Source organism: Phoca vitulina, unplaced genomic scaffold, assembly GCF_004348235.1.
Source record: "Phoca vitulina isolate PV1807 unplaced genomic scaffold, GSC_HSeal_1.0 scaffold17, whole genome shotgun sequence".
NCBI classification, from domain to species: Eukaryota; Metazoa; Chordata; class Mammalia; order Carnivora; family Phocidae; genus Phoca; species Phoca vitulina.
The window spans coordinates 887,748-914,189 of NW_022589720.1; the positions used below are offsets into that span (position 1 = coordinate 887,748).

A 26,442-nucleotide genomic window follows, 5' to 3' on the forward strand; every position below is an offset into this window, starting at 1 on the left:
GCCCACAATTGCTTGGTGTGGGGAACTCTCCCTCATGTCAGAACCGGATTCAGAATCAACACTGACCACAGACCAACACCGTCCCCCGGTTTATTGATTTGTAGGACTTCTTTATATATTTGAGATCACTTCCATATGTGGCTCAGCTCCAGGCAGCATATGGCTGTCTGTCCACGGGCTGCCCAAGCAGGACCCCAGCCCAGACACCTGGGACCAGGACACCCGTGAAATTCCGGTCAAAACCCAAGGGTTGTGGAGACAAGAACTCTCAGCAATGCTGTGGTGGCGGGCTCCATGGAAGGAGCACCCTGGGACTGTCCAGAGAGGTGCTGCATCCCTGGGCTGTGCTTGGCTTTCCATGAGGATCTCTGCTGATTGCTGCAGACCCAGTGTGAGAGTGGGTGTCTGGCTGTGTGTGTGTCCATGTGCACATGCACGTTCATGTGTGATGTGTACAGCACGCATGCAGTGTATGTGTCCACGTGCAGTGTCCACACGCCGTGTGTGTGTGTCCATGTGCACATGCATGTCCATGTGTGATGTGTACAGCACGCATGCAGTGTATGTGCACATGCAGTGTCCACACGCCGTGTGTGTGTGTGTCCATGTGCACATGCGTGCACGCACGTGTGGGTATGAGCAGCACAGCCCACACATCTGCGTGATCATGTGTGGGGCATGTGCAGCATGCATGCTCTGTGTACATGCATGTGTGTCCCTGCGTGTCCGGCGATATGGAGGAAGGACAGCCTGACCCGCAGGAGTTCTGGGACGTCTTTCTCACTCCAAGACCTCTGGCCCCACAGCTCTCCCAGGTATGTGACTCCTGGAAGCCTCCCTGTGGGGGCTGTGGCCACAATCAGGCCTCTGTTTTGCCAGCTTCTTCCAGGGACCTGCAGGTGCCCACCCTGCACCTGGGGTGAGGGCACAGCTGGAAGAGAACAGGCCAGGGTCCTGCCTGCACCATGAGAGGCCACCAACAGTGAGTCCGAGTGGACCTTGCCTGCTCCTGAGGCACCTTGGTGACTGGGGAGCAGGGGGCATAATGACGCTGTGGACCACGTGGCTCCTCCCCTTGGGGCAGGTTTTTTGTACCCCCCCCAGGGTGTGTTGTGATGGCTCATCTTCACCTTCACATGCAGAGGCTGGCAGAGGTGGGGACACCGGTGTGGACAGGACCCTGGGGAAGCAGCACGGGAAGCTCTGGATGGTTGAGGCGTGGCTCACTGGCATGTGGCCGGGGATGGAGCTGACCAAGGACTTTGTGTGTGTCCCGTGGTCCCTGATAAAATGACACCCGAAGGAAGCAAGGTGTATTTTGGGGGATCTGGAGGAAGAATGATCGCATGGGTGGGTATGAGGGTCCTCTTGTGGGTGTGCCTTCAGGATCCTCTGGCTGGGGCAGCGCTGGGAGGCCTGGGGGGAGGGACCAGTGTCCTATGAGGTGGGTCATGGCCTGGCGGGAGGGACCCGCTGCCTGAATGCTCAGACCAAGGTAGGGGTGTTGGTGTTTATTCCAAGCTTAACGATAAGCCAGAGAGGTCTCCTCTGGGCTGTGGCCAGAGCTGACTGGTATCTAGAAGGACCCTTTTGGCCACAGAGTGGATAAGAGATCCTCAGGGGACCAAGGGCAGGGATCCACTCGGGACTCTGGGGTCCTATCCCCAGCAGAGGGGCTTGGGCTGTGGGGTGGCGGTGGTCTGACTACAGGGCTGGAGTCTGGACACGTGGAGAGCCTGCAGGGAGCTGATGGCAGAGGAAGGCTCAGGAGCGGCAGGACGGGTGGTGCAGAGCCGGCAGGCATGAGGGGAGCTTGCAGGCCTGTGCCCTGGGGCGCTCCCTCTGGGTGGGAGAGGGGCTGCCGCCCTCGGGGCAGGGGTGAGCCACAGCTCGAGCAGAAGAAGGCGGCCACACAGCTACGGTCCATTTTCCCACGTAGATTTATTGTTGGTGACGACTCACACGAGGAGCCGACTACGGACACAGACAGACAGACGTTGACGACACCCTTATCTACACAGAGTACTCAAGGCGCCTCGAAGGGCGAGGGTAAACCTGATTCCTCCTGGCCACGACCGCCAACCACCTGCAGCCCACGAGCCAGCTTCCCGAGTGCTGGGCTCCTCAGCCTGTGGCACCGAGGTCCCTGGCCAGGGGTGGCCGCACGGCGGCGCGCACAGTGTGGCCTCTCAGCGCCAGGGGCACAGAGCCGCGTGCTGCCTCCGGCCGTGGCCTTCGGGCGACGCCAGTGTGCGGGGCGCAGTGTGGCCGCGGTCCTCGCTGGGTGCTGCTGCTAACCTCAGGGACGGCGCCCAGAGCATCAGCAGACAGACCTTCAGAAGCCGACCCTGCATTCTGAGGAGCTCTGATGCACAGCTACACAGGATTTAAACAGCCACTCCCTCACACCAGCCGTGAGGCTGCGGATGTGACGTGCGCCCGGGGGAACTGGAACCCCGGCGGGCGCTGCCTCCCCAGGTCCTAGGTCTCCAGGCTGCCTGCTGCGGGCGCTCTGCGCGGTCAGGGCCCAGCGGGGCGGGGGCACGCACCCCTTCCTCCCGTGGCCGGGGGTCCGCAGTGAGGTGGCCACGACCGAGCGGGGCCCACAGTGGGCAGGAGGGGTGGCAGCCACGCGGATCCCCAGAGTCGTATTTCTGTCAGCGAGGAGGAAATACAGAGCATCTCCATCACGCACACCAGGACCCTGGGCGGGCTCCGAGCACACGGGGTGCGTGGTGTGGGGACACGTGGTGGCCCCCACTTTATTGCCTTTTGTGGTTTCCCCAGTGCACCTTCTGCACGATTAGGCAACATATGATATTTGGCTCTTTTAGTTTGAGCAAAATAAAATACCCAGGAAGTCACGAGCACTGGGCTCTCAGCATCCACAATTACCGCTTTTCTCCTCAATACACGGATGACAGCAAGACCCGCGCTCCGGGGCGGCCGGCGGGGGGTGGGGGCGGAAGGGAGCTGGCTTGGCACAAACAGAACACGGACGGATGTTTTCTACCTGCAGGAACGGGCACGGATCTACGTTAAGTGATCACAGACACAGCACGGACGGCCAGTCCTCTCCCCGTGGCAAAGGAAGGGCGTGAGGGGCCCGGAGGCAGAGCCCCCGTGTGGTTCTGGGAAGGCAGGAGTTGGGACAGTGGGCGCCCCCGCCTTCCTCTCGAAGCTGGGGCTCCTCCTCGGCGGCGTCTCCACTGCGGGGCGGCCGTGCCGGGCCTCCTGCTACCTCTACACCAGCAGCCAGTGGCGAAGCTAGGAAGGAAACAGGGTTTATTCGGAAGCAAAGCAGGAGGCTGCCTGGCTAGTGGTGGCTCCTGGCTGCCGACCCGACGAGCCCTGGGAGACCCCGTGCAGCCCAGGAAGCTCATCCGGGAGGCGGGAGGCGCAGGAGCAGCACCGCAGGCCCGACGCCCAGGTGAACCTTCCAGAAATACTCCTTGTACCGAATATAGGAATACACCCTTATATCGAATATGCAGGAATGAACTACGTTATGTGAACAATGATACATAATAACCCTTACGTAACTATATACGAATAAGTCTGTTGGCAAAGAAAAGACAGAGTGCACAGCTGCAGGGAGGGGCTAGTGCGGGGACCAGGCGAGTGTCACATCAGCGACTGGACAGACACTGGGCAGGCAGACCGGCGATGCCCCGAGGCCCCTGTGCCACCTCCCTGGGGCCTCTGAACCCGTCCCAGGGAAAGGCGGTACCCTGCGCCTGTGTCTTGCTTCGTGTGACCCCCAAGGAGCTCAGGGCAGGCCTGGCTCACCGCTTGGGGAGGCCAAGGTCGACAAGAGGGGGATTTAGTTCTCCAGCAAACGTCACTGCCTGTTACTAGGCAGCTGTTAGCTCAGCCTGTTTCTGAGCACCAGCCATTCGATCACGCTCAATGGCAAGAACCGTGTTTTTAAATGCTTCAGGAGGAGAGCATGCAGGGCTCGTTTCTGACACAGCCACACCGGGGATGGGAAGACGCCGAATCTACCCCTGGTTGGACGCCGCTCCCTGCCACCCTCCGGGAGGAGCTGCCGGCCGGGCTCACGCGGCCACAGGGCTCACGCTGCCTGCCGGGCTCCCCAGCGGCCGGAGCAGGACGGCAGCCCCAGCCCAGCAGACTGTGCAGGGCACACAGGCAGAAGGGAGCTGGGGCCCAGAGCCTGAGAGCTCCATGGGGACGTCCCACTTCAAACCGATCTACTTTTCGGGAACGCAGAAGTATCCACAGATGCAAGGAAACTATATGGTGCAGACGGCACACGAAAGATCCAAACTAGATTAGGAGCGTGTTTGCCCAGGGATGGATGGGAGGAAGCACAGGCAGGTGCACGTGGGTTACTATCAATGTGAGATTTCTGTGTGGAAGTTCGTGGGGTTTGATTTTTAGATAAATGACTAAATGGACTGAGAAAAGGGTGTTGTACAATTGTGGGCCAGAGTCACCACATATACAAAACTTCTGAGCGAGCACGAGAACCGGAGGGCGGGGCAGGTGTCACACAGCAGAGCCCCGAGGAGAGCAGAGGCAAGGTTGGAAGGGATGGCTGCAAAGTTCCCAGGGCTGACCCAAACCATTGGTCTGCAGGCCCCGGACACACACGTGGTCCAGAGCAACAGCAGAGGGAGCTGCCGAGAACTCAGGGCTTCACGTCGCTGGAAGACAGCGGCTGTCCATCGAGAACTGTGTGCACGGAGACACCCTCTTCCATGAATAAGGGCAAAATAAAGACATCTCCGGACATACAGGAGTGGGGATGTTTATCAAGAGATCTCCTTAAAGGAAAGTCTGAAGGATCTTTTTTTTTTTTTTTTATAAAGCAAGAAAATGATGCTCAAAGGAAAGATGCAGATGCCAAAAAGTAAGATGCAAAAATAAACACTCAATGTGCACATCGACTCAAGAGAGCATTTCTATACAAAATAGCAATAATAATAATAATAGTGTCTAATTTGTGGATTAAAAAAGACAGAAATGGAGTATTGAGTACAAACAGCATAATAATCAGTAGAAGTTCTACATTCAGGATGGGAGTTGAGATGTTGTGCCCCTTTCTATATTTAAAGTGAAGTATGTATGTTACAATTTCAAGATAACTATAAAGGAATAAAGTATAGGTATATAAGTAAAGTATGTGAGTATATAAGTTCCAAACAGAGAGAAAACATTAGAAAAAGGGGGAAAAAAAGCAAATCCCCCAAAAAACAATCCATAAAAAGGAAATAAAAAAATAAACATTAAAAACGTGACAGAGTTAAAAAGCCTAGAATCAAGCCAAAAATATCAATAATTACAACAAATGTAAATGGATTAATCTCTTGTCAGAGTAAAAAATTCCAGGTGTATACCAGGTTTGCAAAAGACACCTACATTTTGAGAACATTGTGAAGTTGAAAGTTAAAAGATTGCAAAAGATGTTCCTGGCAAACTCAGGGGAAACCTGCTGTAAGTATCATTTCAGGCCCAGACGACTTTCAGAGCAAAAGCACCACAAGGGGGAGAGGATGCGTGAAGTCCAAGGGGAGATGCGACCATCCTAAACGGGGAGTTACCCCGGAAAGCAGCCTCGGGATATATAAAGCAAAAAACTGGTGGAATTTTGGCGGGGGGGGGGGGTGGGGGGGGGGGAACTGGACAAATACACTACCAGGGTGGGATATTCTGCAAATGTCTCCCAGTTACCCACGGTCAAGCAGAGCTGAAGTTGGCGAAGTGGTACAAGGTCTGAGTGGCAGGGTCACCAGCGTGACGTGGCAGATGGAAGGAGAAGCGCATGCCACTAACTAGAGGACACATCGAATCCAAACACGCGTGTCACGTCTGCCACGGTGGGTCAGGGGCTCCGCCGCACAGACGTCTTCACACGCCTCCAAGGGTAGGTGGCCCAGATGCGATCAATTCAGACACTGATCACAAAAACATCGATGAAACATCCCCATAGATTTGGGGATTTGAAAGCAGACTTCCAAGCAACTCATGGGTTGACAAACTCACAACGAAAATTAAAATACCCTTAGTGCCAACCGATAAGGAAAAGGCTGAGCTAAGTGTGGCCGACGCGCCCTGTGCAGGGCCTTGAGCGCTTCTCTTAGGAAAGAAGGGGGCTTGAGAATTAGGGACCTAAGGTCTCCTTTAGAAAGTTAGCACAAGTAGAACAGAGCAAATCCAAGAAAGGCATGAGCCCAATCCTGCCACAGGCCTGCTGTGACCCCCGCCCTCTCCCCCTGGAGGCCCCTGGTCTCCCGGCTCTCTGCAGCCCCCACCCCAACAGTCTGCAGCAGCCTGAGTGACCCCTTGGGTCGGGGTCCGTCAGAGCACCTCCTGCCCACCCCCAGCCCCATGAGGGCAAGGCTCTGAGCTGCTTCAGCCCTCCCTCTTCTCCGTCCCTCCCTCACGCAGGGGTCTGCTCAGAGGCCACCTTGAGGACCCCACCCGGCCCTCCACCCTTCTGCTTCCTCTTTCTGCCGAGCTTTCTCATTCTGCCCACTGCCCGCTCCCCGCCCCCGCCGTCAGTACAGGGGTCCTCCAAGGGTGAGCCCAGGCAGCACTTAGGATCGGCCGGCGCACAGGCATTCCCCAGCCTTTGGTAGGGAACGACCGCAACCTCGTGGCCTGCAGAGGGCCAAGAGGGCCGATGGCCTGAGGCCAAGTATAAGGCTCTGAATTCTCCCCGAGGAGACGGGCACTCACCCTGAACTGGCGCACCTCCCCGCTGTCCACCAGCTCGCGCTCCTGCTCTGGAGTGATGGCATAGGCCAGTTTCTAGAAGAGAAGAAGAGGCCTTAGGCACCGGCGCCCTCAGCGAGGGGCAGGGGCCCCTGTAGACACCCGGTCAGATGCTGAGGCTGACAGCTGGGCCTCCCCAGACCCTGGAGCAGAGTCCAGCCCACATGAGGACAAGCCTCTGTCTCTACGCCGAGCTTGCCTGGGCCCTGAGTGAGGCTGCACAGCGTGCATGCCCCTCTGAGTCTTGAGGCCAGGCGACCGCCCCGCGGTGGTTTGTGATCAGAGTCCCGCCCTCGGGGCTGCAGGCCCCGCCTCCCTCTGCCCCCACGCAGGGGCCTCGGCTGGGCCCCACAGGCAGTGAGAGGTGTGTGGGAGGGGTCCCCACTGCAGGATGCCGGCCCGCTTCGCTCGGGGCTCCCCCCGCCACCCCCCACCCCGAGCTCCCGGCACCCTGCCTGCCCCAGGCCTGGTCCGACTGCTGAGAGCTCCCCTCCCGAGAACTCCCAGGGCAGCTCTGAGCGGGCGCGTGGGGCGTTCCTTCCAAGGAGGCCTGGGTCCTTTGTTTCTCCCGGGAATCCGGGCGCCAGGAGGTAAGCGGTGCCCCTCGTGACCCGACCCCACCCCCTCCTTTACAGGTGGCAGGAGCCCGTGCCACACGCGCAATGACGGAGAGGCCCCAGGGCAAAGCCCGCCACACAGGGGTTCCTGCCGGTGCCGCTGCTCGACCACAGCTGGACCCGGCCCCGATTCCGCCCCAGCCCCTGACCGCTGCCTTCCCACCTGCACCACGCCCTGCAGAGCTCACCTGGCTCACCTGTGCCCACGGAGGACGGGCGTGGACACACACCCCGGCAGGAGCGCACGGGCACACGGGTGACGGCCTGAGCGGACACGCGCGGACACGCACGGACGCAGATGCGCAGGCACATGGACGCGCACGCAGGCGGACACGCACACAGGTGGACGGACACGCACGCGGACGCGCACGCACACGGATACCCACGCATGCGGGCGCGCACGCACACGGATACCCGCGCACGCACACGGATACCCGCGCACGCGGGCGCGCGCACGCACAGCCGGCTTCCTCCCGCGCCTGCCCCGGGCCCGTCCTCCGCCGTGGCCGCCGCCCCGCCAGCCCGCCCTGGAGGGCAGAGATGGACAGGCGGCGGCAGAGCTGGGCGGTGGACGCCCGCCCGACCTCGCTGCTGGGGTCCCGGCAGGGGCAGGGCAGGGGGAGGGCCCGTGTAAACACGCACCTCGCGCAGGGAGCCGGGCAGGCTGCAGAACTTGTAGGCTGCGTAGATGGGCACCATGGACATGGAGGACGTGGCGATGGCCCAGCCCAGCGCGTTGGCCCACTCGGGGAAGATGTAGGCTCCGTAGTGCGGGGGCCTGAAGGTCACGATGCTCACCACAACCACAAACTGAAACCGAGGGCAGAGTTCAGGCGGCGGCTCTCAGCGGGCGGCTGGGGTGAGGCGGGCCCGGGAGCGAGGGTTTCACCGGAGGGTCTCCCGGCCGGGGCGGCTCTGGGGGCCCGGGCTGCCAGCCTGCTGCGCGTGCGTGCGGCTCAGCCAGGACCGCGCTGCAGGGGGTGGGGGGGCGGGATGCGCACCCCGCTGCGGGATGCACGGCAGCCTCACAGCTGCCCCTGGAAAGCCTAACGGGTTATCATGTCCGGGAGACCCTGCCTGGCTTGTCCAGCGAGCACACCTGACCCCCGCAGCCCTCTGAGCACAGCCGAGATGAACATGCTAGAAGCAGGCCTGGGGGGGGGGGGGGCGATCGGCAGCTTCTGAGCGTCTGGGCTCAGCTCAGGGAGAAACTGCGGATTGTGTCAGCAGCCAGGCTCCCGCTCGCTCCCTCTCTGCCTGCCTGTCTCTCTATCTCTGTCTCTCCGTCTCTGTCTCTCTGTTTCTATTTCTGTCTCTGCCTCTCTGTCTCCGTCTCTGTCTCTCTGTCTCCATCTCTGTCTGTCTCTGTCTCTGTCTTTCCGTCTCTGTCTCTATCTCTATCTCTGTCTCTGTCTCTGCCTCTGCCTCTCACTAGCCCTGGGTTGGCCCAGGAGGCGCATTCGTTCCAGACGTGCCAGGGGTCGGGGAGATGTGCGTCTCTGTGAGGAGCTCGGGGGGCTCTCTGCTCAGACGCGGACAGCCCTTGAACGGCCTTCGGGGTCACCTGTCCAGACCGGGCAGGACAGGTCAGGCTCCGTGAGCCATCAGGTCTTGGCCACATGACGACTCCCCCGGCTGCTGTAGTGGAGACGCAGCCGTGGGCCGTCGTAAGGGGATCCACGTGGTCCTATTCTAATGGAACCGGCGGCCGGTGGACTTGGCCCATGGGCTTGGGCTGGTGGCCCCTGGCCCAATGAGAAGAGCCAGGCGGCTACCGGACTTGCTCATGGTGGCCATGCTGGGACAGGATCTAAGTTACTCCTGTCCTCGGCATTTGAGCCTTGTGCCCCCTCCCCCCGGAAGTCTACATCCCGTGACTGTCCTCAGGGTAGGAGCCAGCCGGTGGCCGTGCTCAGCTCTGGCCTCCCGCCCACGGCAGCGCTGTGATGCACAGGGGAGTACCACCGTGGATCCAGCATGAGGCTTCTCAGTGGGCCCAGAGAGTGGGGGGCACCTTCAGGAGACCACGGAGGATTTTAGGGGACAGCCCCCTCCCCAGCCTCACACGAACGAGCGAGAGCCCAGGCGCGTGCGGCCACCAGGGGCCCTGGGGCCAGGGTGGGCGGTGGCGTGCATGTGGGGCCCTTACCAGCAGGAAGCAGGGGCTGACGAACTTCCAGCACAGCCTCCAGTAGAGGCTGGGCCGCTGCCCGGTCATCTGCTTGATGTCCTCGCTGAATTGCCTCACGCCTGTGGTGGAAGGAGCCGAGCGGGCCGGTCAGGACGGCACGCTCCCCGCCCTGGGTCCCACCCCACCTCCTGCAGCCCCCCCCAGGCCTCCCGCGAGTGGGGGGTCAGGACGGCACGCTCCCCCCCACTCAGACTTCCCACTGGTGGGGGGGTCAGGACGACATTCTCCCCGCCCTGGGTCCCACCCCACCTCCTGCAGCCCCCCCAGGCCTCCCAGTGCTCCTGCCGGCCAGGGTCCCCATGCGTGTTCACTGTGGTGACACCGGGAGACGGGCACTCCTCAACCGTCTTGCGCACCGAGGGACATGTGTGGGGCGTCGGCAGCTCGCCTGCCCTCTCTCCGTCCTCTTCCTCCCTCAGCGCTTCCTCCCTCGCCCTAGGCTGTCCTGCCTCCCCTAGGCCAGAACTACTTCTTTTTCTCTTTAGAAAAATTGCGGTACTGAGGAGGGCACGTCCTGCACGGAGCTCTGGGTGTTATACGCAAACAGTGGATCGTGGATCAGCACATCAAAAACTGATGATGTACTGTATGGTGACTCACATAACAATGAAAAAATTGTGCTCATACACATAACAAATTTTACCATTTTAATCATTTTTAAGTGTGGCGTTTGGAGATGCTAATTCACATTGCTGTACAACTATCACCAGCATCGGATGGTTCTAGCTGGAACTTTCCATCTTCCCAAACTGAAGCCCCATCCCACGAAGCACTAACTCCTCTCCCCCTCCCCCACCCTGGCGCCCACCATCACCTTCTGTCTCACATGAGTGCAATCCTACGGGATTTGTCCTATTATGACTGGCTTATATCACTCGGCAGGATGTCCTCAAGGTTCCTCCGTGTTGTGGCAGGTGTCAGAATGTCCTTCCTTTCAAGGCTGGACAATATTCCAGGATATATTTATAATCATTGTTTCTTAAGGAAAGCTATTTCTAAAGCTTAGTGAACTGGCACTTTCTCTAAGAGATCTCAACAGTGATTTCTCCCACCCCGAGTCTGGCCTGGCCTCTGCTCGGACGACCACAGTTTGTCCACTGAGCCTGGGGTGAGTCTCGTGGGCCTCATGTTGGGGACATGTTGGGAAGACCCCTCCATTCAGAATTCCCTCTGCACAAACCAACCCCATCATCGGAACCCTGGACATGGAGATGGACCAGGGGCAGAGTGGAATGGAGAAGGGTGAACCCAAGGCCAGCCCCTCGGCCCCTCTGGACTCAGCCCCACGAGTGGTCAGGTCAGCCCACGGCCCCTCCTGGCGCTGGGCTGTTGGCTCGAAGACCGACAGGGACCGTTGGTGCACAGACCCGGCACACTCTGATACAGCTCCCAAGAAACACAGACTGTGTGTGCGGATTAGAGATGTGAATGGCTGTTTGGAGAAACAACGTGGACTCCGTCTTCCGAGGCTCTGGGGAGCACGCAGTCGCCAGCGTCTCTCCCGCCTCACCAGCACTGAGCTCATGACCGAGGGACGCGTTTGGGGCACTTGCTCTCTTTCACTGTGGGGTTTCATTTGGGGGTGGGGGAGAGAGCCCAATTTTAAATGATCAAGTATTGATTCCAGGTGCTAATGAAAGCAGAGTTCGATATTTCCCTTTTCTGTACAAAAGAAAATATAATTGAAAAAGCTCTGGGAATGTGAACTATTTGTCAGGTGCAGCCTCTCAAAGCCGACCTGCTTCTTTGGGCCACGCTGTCCATGGCCCCGAGGCCATGCCCACTGCGTGACCCTAGGGCTCCCACGGGAGGGGAGCTGGTGCAGCCTGCAGACCGTTAGCTCTGGGCTGGAGCTCACAGCCAGGGAGAGTGCACCCGACGCCCAGAGCTGTCACTGCTAAGTGCCCCAGAGAAGCCTGGCCAGGAGCTCTCTCCTTCCGGGAGAGCAGGCAAGGTGGGCAGCTGGCCCAGGTCAGCATCCTGGGAAAGGATGCCTCCTCCAGCTCGGCTGCCCGTGGCTGTCACAACGCCCGCGACGCGGCCCGCGGGCCAGCAGGGACAGGCCAGCCGTGGCTGCAGGGGGCCCAGTCTCGTCTGGGCGCTGCCTGCCCACCAGTGGCCCCCAACCTCGGGGGGCGCGGGGCTCTAACTCAGGAGCCAGCGGCTGACTGGTCAGCAGCGAGGGCGTGAGGAGCTGACGGTGAGCGTGGCGCGGTGAGACACCGATCGGCCCCCACCTCACGAACTGCGTGCTGGTCATGTTCCCCAGGGAGGAACAGGCCTGTTTCTTAGCCGATTGAGGAGACCTCACCTCCGCCGGGCCCGTAGGCCATTCTCTCTTAATGACCAACGAGGACATCGGCACAGTACGATCAGGTGGCCACACCAAACAGTTCTGACCACAGTAAGCGTTTTGGGGTGCGCCCTCCGGCTGACTGTGCTCATCGATCTGGCTGGTCCCAGTGACGGCACCGCAGCTGGGTCTGCCACCTGCTGACGCACACCGGCCCCAGAGGAGGGCCCGTCCTTACCGTAGAACCAGGCCACCCCGATGGCCTCGACAAGCACTCCGAAGAGGATGGACGTGCCGGCCGCAAAGTGGTCCAGCAGCGTGAAGACGTAAATGCCGCCCTGGAAGAGGGGGTGCCCACTGAAATTGGGGTGCCCGGCACGGCACGCCTCACCCGAGGAAGCCCACAAAAACACTCTCCCCAAACAGACACCGGGCCTGCGGATTCAGTTTACAGACATAGTCTATCTGTGAAGTCCGATTGGAGTCACTGAAATTCAGTCCACGCACAGCTATTCAGGGACGTGCCTTTTGTGCGGGAATGGCAAGGCCCTCTCTTCTCCTCTCCTCTCCCCTCCCCTCCACTCCTCTCCTCCCTCCCCTCCCCCCCCAGGGGCGCTCCAGGTGCAATCAGAGGTGAAAGCAGCCGAATGCCAAACTTGGGAGGGGAGCTGACCCAGGCCCCGCTCCCCGTGGTCAGGCCTCCCCTGGCCCCCAGCCCCGCAGATGCAACAGGCAGGCGCTTAGCCCAGGCCGCTTCCAAGGGGGCCGTCCAGGAGCTGCAGGAACTCGAGACCGCGTCCCATGGACCACCGCTACCGCTGTGACCACGGCTGCCCCGTGTGTGACCACAGCTGCTCCTGGTGACCACGGCTACCCTGTGCGACCACGTAATCCCCCGTGTGACCACAGCGACCCGCGTGTCATTAGCATATCAGTGCAAGTCACGGTTTGGGGCTCTCAGACAGTACCAGCCACGCTGCCAACACCAAATGCTAGTGAGGCCGCGCCAGGCAAAGCGAGCACGGCTACGTACGTTGGTGACACAGAAGAGTGAGAGGAGGAAGGTGGCCAGGACGATGAAGAGGGTGAAGAGCTCCCGGTGCCGGTGCAGCAGCTGGAACTCGTCAACGAGCCCGGTGATCACCGACTCCATCCCGCCCATCTGCAGCCAACAGAGCGGGGGCGCTGCGGGGTGGGGCGCGATTTACGTCACGTCCAACGGACCTACACCTGGGGCGTGGACACGAGTGGGGGCCGCACAGCATCCGGGCTGCAGAGTGCCCTGCACGCAAGACGGCCCGCAGCCCCTGGAAAGAGGACCCGGGGGTGCACCTGTCCCGCGAGGGGACGTGCTCAGCCAGTCTCCAGCCCCATGTGGCTAATGTGGCACCATCCGCTGAAATCGCCACAAAGCCTCAGCCCTGCCCGACTGCCCCAAACACACGTCTCCCCACAGCACAGCCCTACTTTGTTCTTGGGGAAGACCCGGCGTGGCCACGGGCACAACCTTCCTGACTCTGAGTGTCGTCCTGATGGGGTGTGCTCCAAGTATCCTGGCCTACTTGGTGACCCTCTTTGCCCTGCTGTTCATGGGATTCATCCCCACCAGATGTGCGGTCCAGGGCTGTGGTCACCCAGCAGGCGTTGACCAGGCTGGCTGGGAGATGACAGCCGGAGGCTAGGGCGTGTGACCCACATTCACAGGGGGCAGGATTTGTGGTTCTCTGCACTTTCCAGGAAGCTCTGGGGGACAGGGCACCCGTGGCCACTCATGAGGTCTCAGCTGTTGGTCCTGAGCAGGCAATGGGGACACAGGAGCCTGAGGAAGTGCAGCAGGCCCATATTCGTCCTCCCTAGTGCACACGCATGCACGCACTCACACCCATGCACACGCGAGCACGTGCACACATACACAGGGCTGCACATGAGATATTCAGCAGGCCAGGCCTGGGCTGCAGCTGGAGACTTTGCTCCCCTGCTCTGCAGGTGCATCCAACCCTCCTGGGGGGCTCTGGGGTCAAGGAAGGCAATGAGTCAGGAGGGACCGGCCCTGGCCCTGGGGGGTCCTCACCCCGTTCCCTGCACTGCGTCCTGCTGCCGGCTTGTATGTGTGTGTTCGGGTCTTAGTGACTTGGGCAGAGGGCACAGCTGGAGGCCCCGAGTGAAAGAGGGGGTGAGTTGGTCCAACACCCCACCCAGGAAGGGTCTCAGCACTTGTGGGACCCTCCTCCCGCCATGCGGGGCTCTGTAGCACAGGAGCTCTGGGAGACCCTTCAGGGGCGTCGGGGTTTGCCTGCCCTGCGAGGGCTGTGAGGAAGCCCGGCTGTCACAGGCAGGCCCCCCTGGTGTGCGAGGTGCTGAGGTCACTCACGGCGCTGTCGATCCCCAGGGTGAGCAGCATGATGAAGAAAATCACGGCCCAGGCCGAGGACAGTGGGAGCGTGGCCAGCGCCTCGGGGTAGATGATGAAGATCAGCCCGGGCCCTGAAAACAGACCCTCCTGTTGCCGCTGACTTGCGGCTCCCCTCTTCCCCCACCCAGGGAGGCCGACATAGCAGTAAGGTGACAAAATCCCTCCCAGCGCCTTCTTCCCCGTCTCCCTCAAGAGTCCTCTCTCCTGGGAACTCAGTGGACACCTGGCCCAGGACTCCAGAAAATGGAAACCTGACGTCAGCCGGAGGCCCGCACCTTGTTCCTCTGGGTCCTTCTGGTCTGCGTGGGGCTGTGGGGGCTGGAGAGGAAGTGGGAGTGGTACCAACGCAGGTGAGGGCGGGAGGGGCTGCAGCAGCCTGGCCGCCGTCCCTGACAACCTCCGCCAGGCCTCCTGGCCTGCGTTCCTGTGCACATCACAGACACACGCACGCACCCCCCACATGCATGCTCTCTCACGCACACACACACGCTTACACGTGCACATGCATACATGCTCACACACACGCATGCTCTCTCATGCACACATGCACGCTCACACACACGCACACACGCATGCTCACACACGCATGCTCACACATGCACACACATCCATGCTCATACATGCACACATGCTCTCACACAGCACGCATGCATGTTCACACACATGTATGCTCACATGCATGCACACATGCATGCTCTCACACACGCGCCCATGCTCATGCACACACAATGCTCTGACACATGCATGCTCACACACACACACGTATGCTCACGCACACGCATGCTGACACACATGCTCACACATCCATGCTCATACATGCACACATGCTCTCACACGCACACATGCTCACACGCACACATATGCATGTTCACACACATGCATGCTGTCACACACACACGTGCATGCTCACACACACATGCTCTCTCACACATGCTCACACTCACTGAGGTACATTTAGCAATATATGAATATTTTTCCATGCCAATGAATAACTGTGTCTGATCTTTAAAAACCATGTAATGAATATGGAAATACTACAGCTCAGCAAATGCTTGAAAGGGGCACGTTTCTGCTCACATAGCAGCTCCCCTGGGATCATTCCCTTTCAGGACATCCCAGGAGCGGGGCTGCTGTGTGGAGCATATGCATGCTGGGAGGCATGCCTGTTCCCTCACCCCGCCGTGGAATCTGGGTGCGCGTGGGGGCCGTGGGCTCAGACAGAGGCAGGGAGGCGGGGATGGAAACGGTGCAGGGCTCAACCAGACTCGCAGCAGTTTGGCCTTGATGATCCCCAAAGTAAAAACATTCCCACAGGAAACTAATCATTTCCATGGTCACTTTTAAAAGATGGGCCTACTCAACTCACTCACATGGCCTTCCGAGCCTTTATGCACAAAGACGTGGCTTCCCTAATCTCTCAGCCCTCAGCAGGGCCGTGGCGGGCACCAGCCGACGGGGGCTGGGCGCTGACGGATCTTTGTAGAGGATGGAACAGAGCTCCACAGCCACGCTGTCCTCATGGGGCCCGTGCTCAGGCCGGGGCTCTCTGCAATTCCTGCCCCCATGCAAGGGGCCCAGTCCCCAGTGCAGGGCTGAGGGGCGGCTCATTTGAGACGCTCTAGAGCCTAAATGCCATAAGCCACAGACCCAGGGGAGGTCGGTCAGCTTGGTGGAACGTGATGTCAATATCGTAGCCTTTCAGTTCTGTACCTGGGTTAACATTTCACCCTGTTTTCTTGAGAATTAGAGCTATAAATGACATTTACTTTGCTTGTCACGGAAATGCATAGAAGATATTCACTCTACTTCCAGGGGTTAATAGAGGTTTTTGTAAGCTATTGCTATTTATCATAAAAAAGGGCAAAAGCACGGGAAATGCATAAATGCAGCAGTGAGTAAATTTCACTGCTCTGTATTTATTTGCTTTATGTTCCCATTCTCCTGCCTTTATTGGATTTTTTTCCTGGAGGCAAGGATGTGGACTTAGGAAGCACATACGCCCGGACGCCCAGCCCCTGCTTTCCCTGCCAGTCCCGGAGGGCCGGACCTCTGCTTCCTACTTTCAAACTGGGGTCCGAAGGCTCAACACTGCAAGAATCGGATGGGATGGAGGCTAAGGGCTGCGGGCACAGGTGGGGGGCCCTCTGCTCCCCTGTCCCTACTCCCACTCAAGAATAAAAAGATTCAGGAAGAGATGAGGCAGGGACACCCTCACGGGCTTTCCTGAGCCTGAGGAGCAGCCCCAGGAGAAGATGGGCCTTTTCATAGAAAGTGGACGGGTGAGGACAGACTCCAGGGGAAGAGTCCTCCTCGCTCACCCCCAGAATAATCTGACGGCAGGCGAGGGGTTGCAGTAATCTCCGGAGACCCTGCTGTCCCGGCCCGGCCCAGTGCCATGGCTTTCTACCCACACACTAGGACTGAGCAGCCCCTTCCGTACCCCACCCCTGCACCTGGCCTCCTGCTGGGGCCCAGCCTGCTCCCTGGGTCACCTGTGCCCACTCCCACCTGCCCACTTCCTGGCACGCAGACACCTGGTGTTCGCGGCTGGCTGGTGAGCAGGTTGGGAACAAGGGTCTCTGTTGTCCCTGTGTGCCCAAGACTTCGTGATTCCTCTGGTTATTACCCAAATCCCACCTACATATGTCATGATCACCGGGTGTTTGGAGGGAAAAGCTTTGGCGCCGATGAACGGCTCATGTCCCAAATCCACCAGGCTTCTCTCTGGCCTTGCTCTCCGGCCCTGAGGGCTGTGTGGCCCCCACCCCTGAGCTGCGTGGGCCTCCTTCCAAAGTGTAAACAAAGACAAGGCCTACCCTGAGACGGGGAACCAGACCCTGTCCTGCAGCCCCAGGGCCTCTGCCGGGGGCTGGCGACCAGTGGGGCAGCAGTGGGGTGTGGTGGGCGTGTCGCCGCCCCGGGGACCCGTCCACGGGTTCTCTGCTCTGGAACACATGCAGCTCGTGTGAGCCGGACGCAGGGCCCGAGCGTCTCCCTCCCACTGCACGGGGTAAACACTCAGAGGCCTGGGTGGCCAGGGCTGTGGGGCGGGCGGAGCTGTGGGGACGCTGGGCCTGCCCTAGGGAGACTCACCGTCCTTGGCCACGTCCCCGATGGGCACGCTGTGCTTCTGGGCCATGTACCCCAGGAAGGAGAAGACCACAAAGCCGGAGGAGAAGCTCGTCAGGGAATTGACGGAGGTGGTGATGACCGCATCTCTGGGGAACAAGACACACGTCCCAGCCATGCCTTGAGGCAGGGGCAGCTTCCTGCCTTTGTCCTTAATGCGCTGCGTCTGAGGGCAGGCGGGCTTTGGAGGGGTGCTTTCGCAGAAGGGCACCCCCAGCCCCTCCCGTGGGCTGCACCGCAGAGAGGCTGGTGCCCGGGCTGACAGGACCCCCAGCGGAGCGGCTCTAAGGCTCTGGCTGTGTCCCGGCTTTGGCCCAGGCAGGCCCCGTGGTGACCAGCCGTGTGTGTCCGCCCAGGAACCGAGGGGCTTCTGGTGCTCACGACTCAGTGTGAAGGTGAGACAGCCCCCACCTGCAATGTGGGGGCTCCGGGCGGGCAAACGGAAACCAGCAGGGTCCCCACCCATGCTCTGCAGGGGGCTGTCTGGCAGGATGTCTAGAAGCCTGGGGGGGGGGGCTGGTTGAAATGCAGTTCTGAGGGGGTGGGTCTGGGGTCCCCCGAGCATGGGGGACCCCATTCAGAAGGCTGAGAACTCAGAGGGCCAGAGGGAAGGAGAGGTGGGGGAGCAGGGGTGCGGTCAGCCCCTCCGGGCACCGGAGTGGAAGGACATTTGCTGAGTGCCCTGACCCCGGCGAGGCCTGGGTGGGCTCGGGCAGGGGCTGTCCACCCGCACGTGTGGCCACTTTGCTATGCACGCTGTCTTTGTATTTTTACTGCATTTTCTGTCCTCATGATGTGAAGAAAATAAACACAAGCCCATAAGGGTCAAAGAAAGCAGGTCCCAGATGAACTTGCTTTTGTTTTTAGATGGATTTTGGGTCCAGCCTATGGCTGCAGGTCACTCAGCTCTGGCACTTCGCTGCCTGCCCTGGAGCCGGGTGCCCTGAGCACCTTGGGGAGGCCTGGCCCTGGGGGCCGGGAGGCAGGGGCAGCTGGGGCCTGGCAGGCGATGGACGAGGGGGCAGAGGCTGGGGCCCTCAGTGGGTACTCCGGGAGGTGGCGAACACCTTCATCTGTTCCGGTACTTTCTTTAGAGCAAGAACCAAATTGCCTGTAGCTTCCGCCTTTTAATTTCCACTAAAGAGCCATTCTGGCTCAGAGGCCCTGTGAGCACAGCGTGTCCCCCCTCCCTGTATCTGGGGACACGTTATTTCCAGAAGTCAGTGATTTGGCAGAACCCGTGATGGGGACAGGGGCTCGGGACTTACCTGTAGCAGTTGTTGGTGAATTTATTGTAGCTGGAGAAGGCAATTAGCACCCCAAACCCAACGCCCAGCGAGAAGCATACCTGGGTGGCAGCATCTATCCACACCTGCATAGAGCCAGACAAGAGAGGTAATTGCAGGGAGTGCGTGGAACCCGGGAGACCGGCTATCCCAGGGCCAGCGAGGGCTCCACGGAACGGGGTCGGATTGAAAGACAACACTGTCATCAACGAGCCAGTGGCGTTGACAACATGATCAGTGGGTCACACCCGCCGTGTCCCTGGCCCCAGAGCGCAGCTCACGGAAGGGCTGTATCTTGGTGCTTTATTTGCAATTTCCCTCGGAACGTCAGCACCGCTGTGCGCACGGCCAGACTTGTAGTTAATTTATTAAGATGCGATGGACGTTGATGCCTCGGTCAGACGTGCCCACTCATGTCCGCTGTCTTTCCCACGGGTTTAAAGCCACGGGCTCACGGTATGCACACAGCGGCAGCCGTGGAAAGGCTGTGAAGCCCAGGCACTGGGGTGTGCTCGCTCGGTGCACACGGGCCAAGTGAAAGCCCGTGGCTGATAACTGCACCAACGTGGTATTTTTAAAAGTCAAACACAACTGTTCGCATCAGGGTGACGCGGAGACCCCCTGGGGATGTGGGCGCTGCCTCGCCCCTACACAGCCTTGGTGGGGGTGGAAAGCAGCTGAACCCCACCCTGGGGGCATCTCCCGGGAGGACCACATCAGCCATCTGAGGGGTCTGGGGGCTTGTTGGCCCTGGGGGCTGTCCCTGAGTGACCAGGCAGCCCATGGTGCAGGCCTGAGGGCAAGAACCCTGCGGCAGTCACACCAGAGATCGGCTGGGCACACGGGGCGACCTCCAAGGGCCCCAGGGTGGCTGGCCTGAGTATGACCTCACAGGGGAGCTGGACAGGATGCAGCAGAGGAGGCCGGAGCCTACGGCTGCTGGGAGCTGGCCACCCGCCCACGCTCCAGGACCAGCAGGACGTCTGTCCTTTGGGCAGCATGCCCAGAGTCTCTGGATCACCCTGGTGTCAGGGACAGTGTGTTCCAGGCAGCGGGCTAGGCCTCAGCATGCGGCCTTGAGTAGCTGAGTGGTGAGTGGGCCAAGGGGCCTCTGCCCTGCTGTCCCCCTTGTGCTTGTCATCAGTTAGCTAGCTTGGCCGGGCCGCTGCGGGCAGGAGCCGTGGTCACAGGGAGAGCCCCTGCCTCCTGCTTAGTGCCAGCCCTCACCAGGTCAGTGCCCACCCCTGAGCCTTCGCACGTGTGACCCCCCCTCCAGGATGTGCCTCCTGGACGACTGTCCAGGCCTTTGCTCACTGCCGCCCCGAGGACCCAGCTCTGGACCCAGTGCAGGACCCATCCTGGAACCCCCCCCGGCAGCCTCTCTGGGCCGACGTGGAACTGCCTTCCTTCCTTTAGCACCTGACCTCTCCTCTCCTGTGGGAATGGGAGCTCTTCCAAGATGGGGTTCTGTCTGCCCCAGCCTCGACCTGTCCCAACCTGTCAACCACCCCAAGAGCTGCAGATGAATGAATAAGGGTCTGGATGCCATCCGAGGATGCTGACCCCTACAGAGAAGTCCCTTGTCCAGATGGGGGATCCAGAAATGGATCCCCAGGATGCAGGGCAGTCTCTGTGTCAGAGCAGTGCAGGGTCCATAGTGCCAGGGACATGGCAAGGGATGGAGCAGATGGTCCCTTCTGTCCTGTCTGCTTGCGGGGCAGGCCCCATGTAGAACCTCTGCTCCTGACCTACTCTAGACCAGTGAGGATGCTGGCCAGGCCTCCTGCCTGCTGCAGACTCCATCAGATCCCTCTGGACTGAACCCCGGGGATGGGTCAGGGTCAAGCCTGGGATAGTGCTGGGGAGCCCGTGACTTCATCAGGGCCAGCTCCTGCAACTATATCCCTGGGGGCATCTGTGGGAACTGCCCCAACTGCTAAGCCCCAGAGAAGGATGCCCAGGGCCACTTGATCTCTGAGTGTGGCCATCAAGAGTCTGGGGGGTAGGAGTATGGGTAGCACCTGGGCCAGGAGGAGCCCTGGGAGGACATCCCAGGATGACCACCAAGCCAGTGAGCCCCTGTCCCTGCCCTATCCAGAGGAGGCCTAGAGGAGCTGATGCAAAGATCAGCCAGGACCCCACAGCAGGACCAGGAATGGTTCCACCCTCTGGACGGGGACAACATGGACCTGTCCATGGGACCTCAGGCTCGCCTGAGCCCAGGGGTTGTAGTCCTGCTCTGTCCTGGTCTATGTCCCTTCCGAGCCCTGAGCTGACAGGGTGCTTGGAGAGGATGGAATATGCTGGTTTGTCCAAGATATTAATCATCTATCTGTCACCCATCAACTATGTGTCCATCAATCACCTACCTATCCATCCATCTATCCATCTATCTATCATCTATCTATCCATCTGTATATCATCTATCTATCCATCCATCTGTCCATCCATCATCTATCTATCCATCCATCCATCATCTATCCATCCATCCATCATCTATCCATCCATCTATTCTATCTGTCCATCCATCTGTCCAACCATCATCTATCCATCCATCATCTATCTATCCATCCATCCATCATCTATCTATCCATATATTCATCCATCCATCATCTATCCATCCATCATCTATCCATCCATCCATCATCTATCTATCCATCCGTCTGTCCATCTATCCATCATCTATCTATCCATCCATCATCTATCCATCCATCTATCCATCATCTATCTATCCATCCATCTATCATCTATCCATTTGTCTATCATCTATCCATCCATCATCTGCCTGCTGCGGACTCCATCAGATCCCTCTGGACCGAACCCCAGGGATGGGTCAGGGTCAAGCCTGGGATAGTGCTGGGGAGCCCGTGACTTCATCAGGGCCAGCTCCTGCAACTATATCCCTGGGGGCATCTGTGGGAACTGCCCCAAGTTCTGTCTATCCATCCATCATCTATCTATCTATCCATCTATTATCTATCTCAATGTACCTATCATCTTCCACCTTCTACCTATCATCTCTATCTCATTTCTGACAACCTCTCATCTGTCATTTACTCTTCTCTGCATCACACATGAGCATCATTCTGCACGCACTGGCACATGTCTGGCTTTCTCCTATGCACTGCCTGGTTTTCCTGCCCAAAGCACTAGCTCCCTTATGTTGTCCTCGTTATTTTCTTCGATTTCTTCATCATGGCCCCCTGGCCTGTGACACCCACAGCCACCTCCTCCTGCAAGCATACCTGTGGCTGCCCATTGGCTTTCTGCAGTGTGGACACTCTCTCTCTCCCCTTGCTCACGCAGAGCCTGCATCTGCTGCTCTCATGGTCTTACTGCCTGTCCTTGTGTGGACTTCCCAGCGACCCCGCCCAGTGCCACTTTCCCTGCCCTCACCTGTGGGTGCCTCCCACTGCTGCTGCAGCTTCACAGCCTCCCTCTGCTGCTCCCTCACTCCTGGGGGCTCCCCGGGGGCTAGGAGCCACACCTGCCTTCCCTCCTACCTGTTCCTTCCCATTTCCACCTCAGGGCTGTGCCTTCTTGCGTCCCTGGTGGGTGCCACACCTGACTCACCAACACCTAGTGGCACTGGGCAACAATCCTCCAAACAGCCCCTTGTCCCCAGCATCGTGCCCCCCACATCCCAGCTACCCCTCCCCATTATGTCTCATGGCCCTGCTACAGTGAGTCCCCTGGGTGGCCATTGGGGTCCCCACCATCTGCCAAAATCTAGTGCATCTGAATTTTCAGTGCTCTCCTGAGAATGCTACCTTTCCCATCATCCCCGCCACCTCTGGCCAACGGCCACTCCCATTTCTGGGCCTTGTTTCCCTAAAATGCCGCTGGCCCTTCTCTCTCCCTCTCTTGGGAGACCTCTGTCTGTCCCATGGCCTGGCCAAGCCCCCTCTTTTCGGGAGGCTGTCTCCAAGTATTTTAACACAGAACGATTGCTCTCTTTGTTGAAGAAATATGTAGCCCAGCTGCAGACTTCGTTTTTGATGTGATGTGATTTAGATTTCTCCCTGTGCCACGGGCACTGAGAGTGTGCACCAACCAATGGGCACCAACGAAGTTTGGCTTCCGAGGAGGGAGACTTTATCCATGCAACCACGATGACCACAGAGCCAGAGATCAGGGCTGCACTCCAGGTGAGTGGCCACACTTTCTGGCACAGACTGGGTAGCCCATCGGTGCTTATTGGAGGAACCTGAGAGCGTTCCCTTAGGAAGTAGGGATGGGCCAAGGGGAAGACGCCAGTTGGAAGCAGCCTTCCATTCTGTTCCTGCAGAGACTGAGCAGGTGGTCTGCTCCCCTTTCTTATTTGGTCCACTGAGCTCCCTGCTGTGCCCACATGTCTCCCGTTTCAACCCGATGGTGAACTCTGCTGGGTGGGGTCCCGTGTGCAGCTGGTCTTGCAGAGCCCGGCGCAGAGCAGGGCAACCTACACCTGCCACATTTACAGGGTGAATAAGAAATTCTGGCCCAGCTGCTGCTACCTTTGGGATCTCCTGCCCCAAACACAGGAGTCCCGTGGTATGGAGCCTGCCAGTGCATGTGGACTGGGGGCCGCAAGTGGAGGGCATACTCACAGAAGACTCGCAGAGCCGATGGAAGTCTACACTCAGGTATGCTCTGATGCCATCGATGGCCCCAGGGAGTGTGATTCCTCGCAGAAGCAGGGCAAAGAGGACCACATATGGCATGGTGGCTGTGATCCACACAACCTGGGAGAGTACAGCGTCACCGGGCAGCACCAGCCACCCACTGGCAAGGTGGCCACAGGGTCACCCTCGTTGGTGGCTTCTGGTTGGGAAGCCCATCATCCCAAACACTCACAGGATGCCAGCTCAGCAAAGGCTCCCTGCAGTGGACTATTAATGCCCTCTATCCTGTAACTTCCCAGGGATTAAAATGGAACAGACAGTTTGGCAAAGAAGGGACATTCCTCTTCTGCATTTGATCTGTAGTATGGCTGGAGTGGTTGAGTTTCTGATGAGTGAGATGCAGTGAATTTGCACTGGTTGTGCAAATACACATCTATGTGGTGTGTAAAAGGTGAACTCTGGGCTTGGAGGTGGGGGGAGGACAGGAACCTGTCCTTACTGAGAGACTCTGGGGTGTTGGCCCTCCACTACAGGTTTACAGCAAGTGATGGGCACGTTTTGGTCAAAATTGCTTTGGGTCCCCAAATAATAACCAAAATATTTTCGTCAGCAAAAAACAATTTATGTTGTGCTTGTTCATGCTGGAAACATCCTGTTGTGAGTGCCTTCCCTTTGACATCATTCTTTAACCATGGCCACCTGTCCACTCCCCAACCTACCACAACCCACCTGTCCACTCCCCAGCCTACCACCACAGCCCACCTGTCCACTCCCCAGCCTACCAGAGCCCACCTGTCCACTCCCCAACCTACCAGAGCCCACCTGTCCACTCCCCAACCTACCACAGCCCACCTGTCCACTCCCCAGCCTACCACAGCCCACCTGTCCACTCCCCAGCCTACCAGAGCCCACCTGTCCACTCCCCAACCTACCACAGCCCACCTGTCCACTCCCCAACCCAACCATGGCCCCCGTGTTCACTCCCCAGCTGGCAAGGCCGGCAGCCTCACCTTCCCAGAAGTCTTCACTCCCTTCCACAAGCTAAAGTAGAGCAGGATGATGACCAGCACCAGGCAGGATGTGAGCTGCCACCGGGGGGGACCCAAGTCATCGATGCCATGGCTCTCGTGGAGGTGTAGCACGCCACGCCTGGAGAGGGTGGGAGAGGGGGGTCTTTCAGGAGTGCTGCCTCCCCACCCAGAACTGGAACCAGAAAGCTGAGCTTGCCCAGAGACCTTCCCTCCCCCACCTCGGCCTGGCCGAAAGCACCCAGCCTGATGGCACCAGAGACCCCCACTCAGAAGGGTCAGGCCCACCAGCCCTAGCTGAGATGCAGGGTCTGTGCCCTCGAGGGCGGCAGCATGCTGGGAGCCCACAGAAGCCCAGTCCTGACCTCTCACCCTTAGCACCCCTGATTTTTGGAGCTGGGAGAGAAATGGGTGCTTTGGATCTGAAGGAAAGGAGCTTCAGAAACCAGATGGAAGGTATTCAGCGATGTGGGGCACCATGGGATGGGCCAGGGTCCCCTTTGCAGGGGTGAGGCTGAGCAGAGCCAGAGCGATAAAGCAGGACAGGTAGATGCCTGCGGTTCTCTGAGGGGAACAGCTGACACCATTTGCTCACATGGCTCCAGCTACCTCCAGGAGGATCCGCGGGTAACAGACTCAGGATGATTCCGCTCCAGGCTTGCTCAAGAACCCGACTTGTGGAGGGAATCCATCATAAAGGCAGAACATGAGACCATGAAGAGAGAACAGGACTCATGGCCTGTGGAGCACTCCCTGTGCACCAATATCCCCTTAGAGCCCCGTGACCGCCTGCAGGGTCCTGGGCGCCTCCCTGCACGGTGTCCCCTTTGATCCGCATGACCACCTGCAGGAAAGGGTGCGGCACCATCATGTTCCTGTGCACCTGCTGCCTCACCTTCACAGTTGGGATTTTGAACTGAAGCTGATGCCAGGTGGTGTTGCTGCTCTAGGAGGAGGAGGCCCCTGCTGGACGATGCTCAGGTGGCTGTGCCCTGCCTGCCCTCCCAGGGTCTGTCCTCCCTGAGCCTGCTCCCCATCACCTGTCCACCCCTGGGTCTGTCCTCCCCATGGTCTGTCCTCCCCAGGGTCTGTCCTCCCCATGGCCTGTCCTCCCCAGGGTCTGTCCTCCCCATGGCCTGTCCTCCCCATGGCCTGTCCACCCCTGAGTCTGCCCTCTCTGGGTCTGTTCTCCCGGGGTCTGTCCGGGGTCTGTCCTCCCTGGGGTCTGTCCTCCCCATGGCCTGTCCATCCCTGGGTCTGCCCTCCCTGGCCCCTCCTCTGGCAGTAGAGTTCCCAACGCCTCCCAGCTCTGGCTCTGTGTTGGCTGCCCTCCACCCCCTGTGTCCTAGCTCCCCAGCCAGACCTTATCACCCAGAACTTCTATCCACTAACAGGAGAAGTCTCTTCGGGATGACAGCGCTGAGTGAGACCACACGGCCAAAGGCCCCGTCACGCCTTGGCCTCACCCATGCACAGGTCACACGCTTCGGCCTGGTGGTGGATGGCCATTTATTTACTCATTTGTCCGGGAGAGGAGCCTGGCGGCCCACGGGTGTCTAGCCTCCTAGATGGAGGGGTGCACACCACACATGCTGGTTTCACTTGTAAACGTTTCAAATCGCTTCTGGAATTAGCACGACTGTACTGGTTCAATTCCCTCCCCAAGATTAAAAACTCATCTTGCTCTGACGTTATTTGAAATTCCTCAGACAGCTTAGGGGACAGGACACTGCAGAGTGCCATCACCCTGGGGACGGAGCCGGCATACACCAACCCTGCGTGGGGACCGCCCCCCACTGACCGCAGACAGCTACCGGGCACAGCGCAGGAATGCACTTCCCAGGGACGGGGGGCATGGCCCGGTGGGTCGATGAAAGGTGTCTGGGTAAGGCGGTTTGGGGCTGACATGCAGAAACGTCTGGAACCGTAAGTGGTCGGGAGGACCAGACCGTGATGGCCTGGGAGGTCACCAGCCGTGGGAAAGGGACAACACTTCTACTTTCTGTTGGAGTCCTTTTTTAGGTGAGTTTGTTGTTGTGGTTCCTGGATCTGGACACCAAGAGAGCATCTGAGGCGTGCCAGGCATGCATCAGGCTCCATGAACCCTGCCTGGCTGAATGCCCACAGCAGCCCCCGACCC

At 59.3% G+C, this 26,442-nt stretch overlaps 1 protein-coding gene across 1 annotated transcript in view; it reads right to left on the bottom strand.

The window, feature by feature from the left end:
• Window positions 1-3,235: 3,235 nt before the first annotated feature.
• Window positions 3,236-26,442, bottom strand: part of SLC6A3 (solute carrier family 6 member 3) — a 37,288-nt gene continuing 14,081 nt past the window's right edge. Inside the window, exons 4-14 of the mRNA XM_032415420.1 lie at window positions 24,285-24,423; window positions 23,260-23,394; window positions 18,653-18,756; window positions 17,349-17,473; window positions 14,214-14,326; window positions 12,876-13,004; window positions 12,081-12,180; window positions 9,508-9,608; window positions 8,001-8,168; window positions 6,706-6,777; window positions 3,236-3,267 (exon numbers count right to left, since the gene is read on the bottom strand). Of these exons, the coding sequence (XP_032271311.1) occupies window positions 3,244-3,267; window positions 6,706-6,777; window positions 8,001-8,168; window positions 9,508-9,608; window positions 12,081-12,180; window positions 12,876-13,004; window positions 14,214-14,326; window positions 17,349-17,473; window positions 18,653-18,756; window positions 23,260-23,394; window positions 24,285-24,423 (1,210 nt within the window). The 3' untranslated portion in view covers window positions 3,236-3,243. The remainder of the gene's footprint in view (window positions 3,268-6,705; window positions 6,778-8,000; window positions 8,169-9,507; window positions 9,609-12,080; window positions 12,181-12,875; window positions 13,005-14,213; window positions 14,327-17,348; window positions 17,474-18,652; window positions 18,757-23,259; window positions 23,395-24,284; window positions 24,424-26,442) is intronic.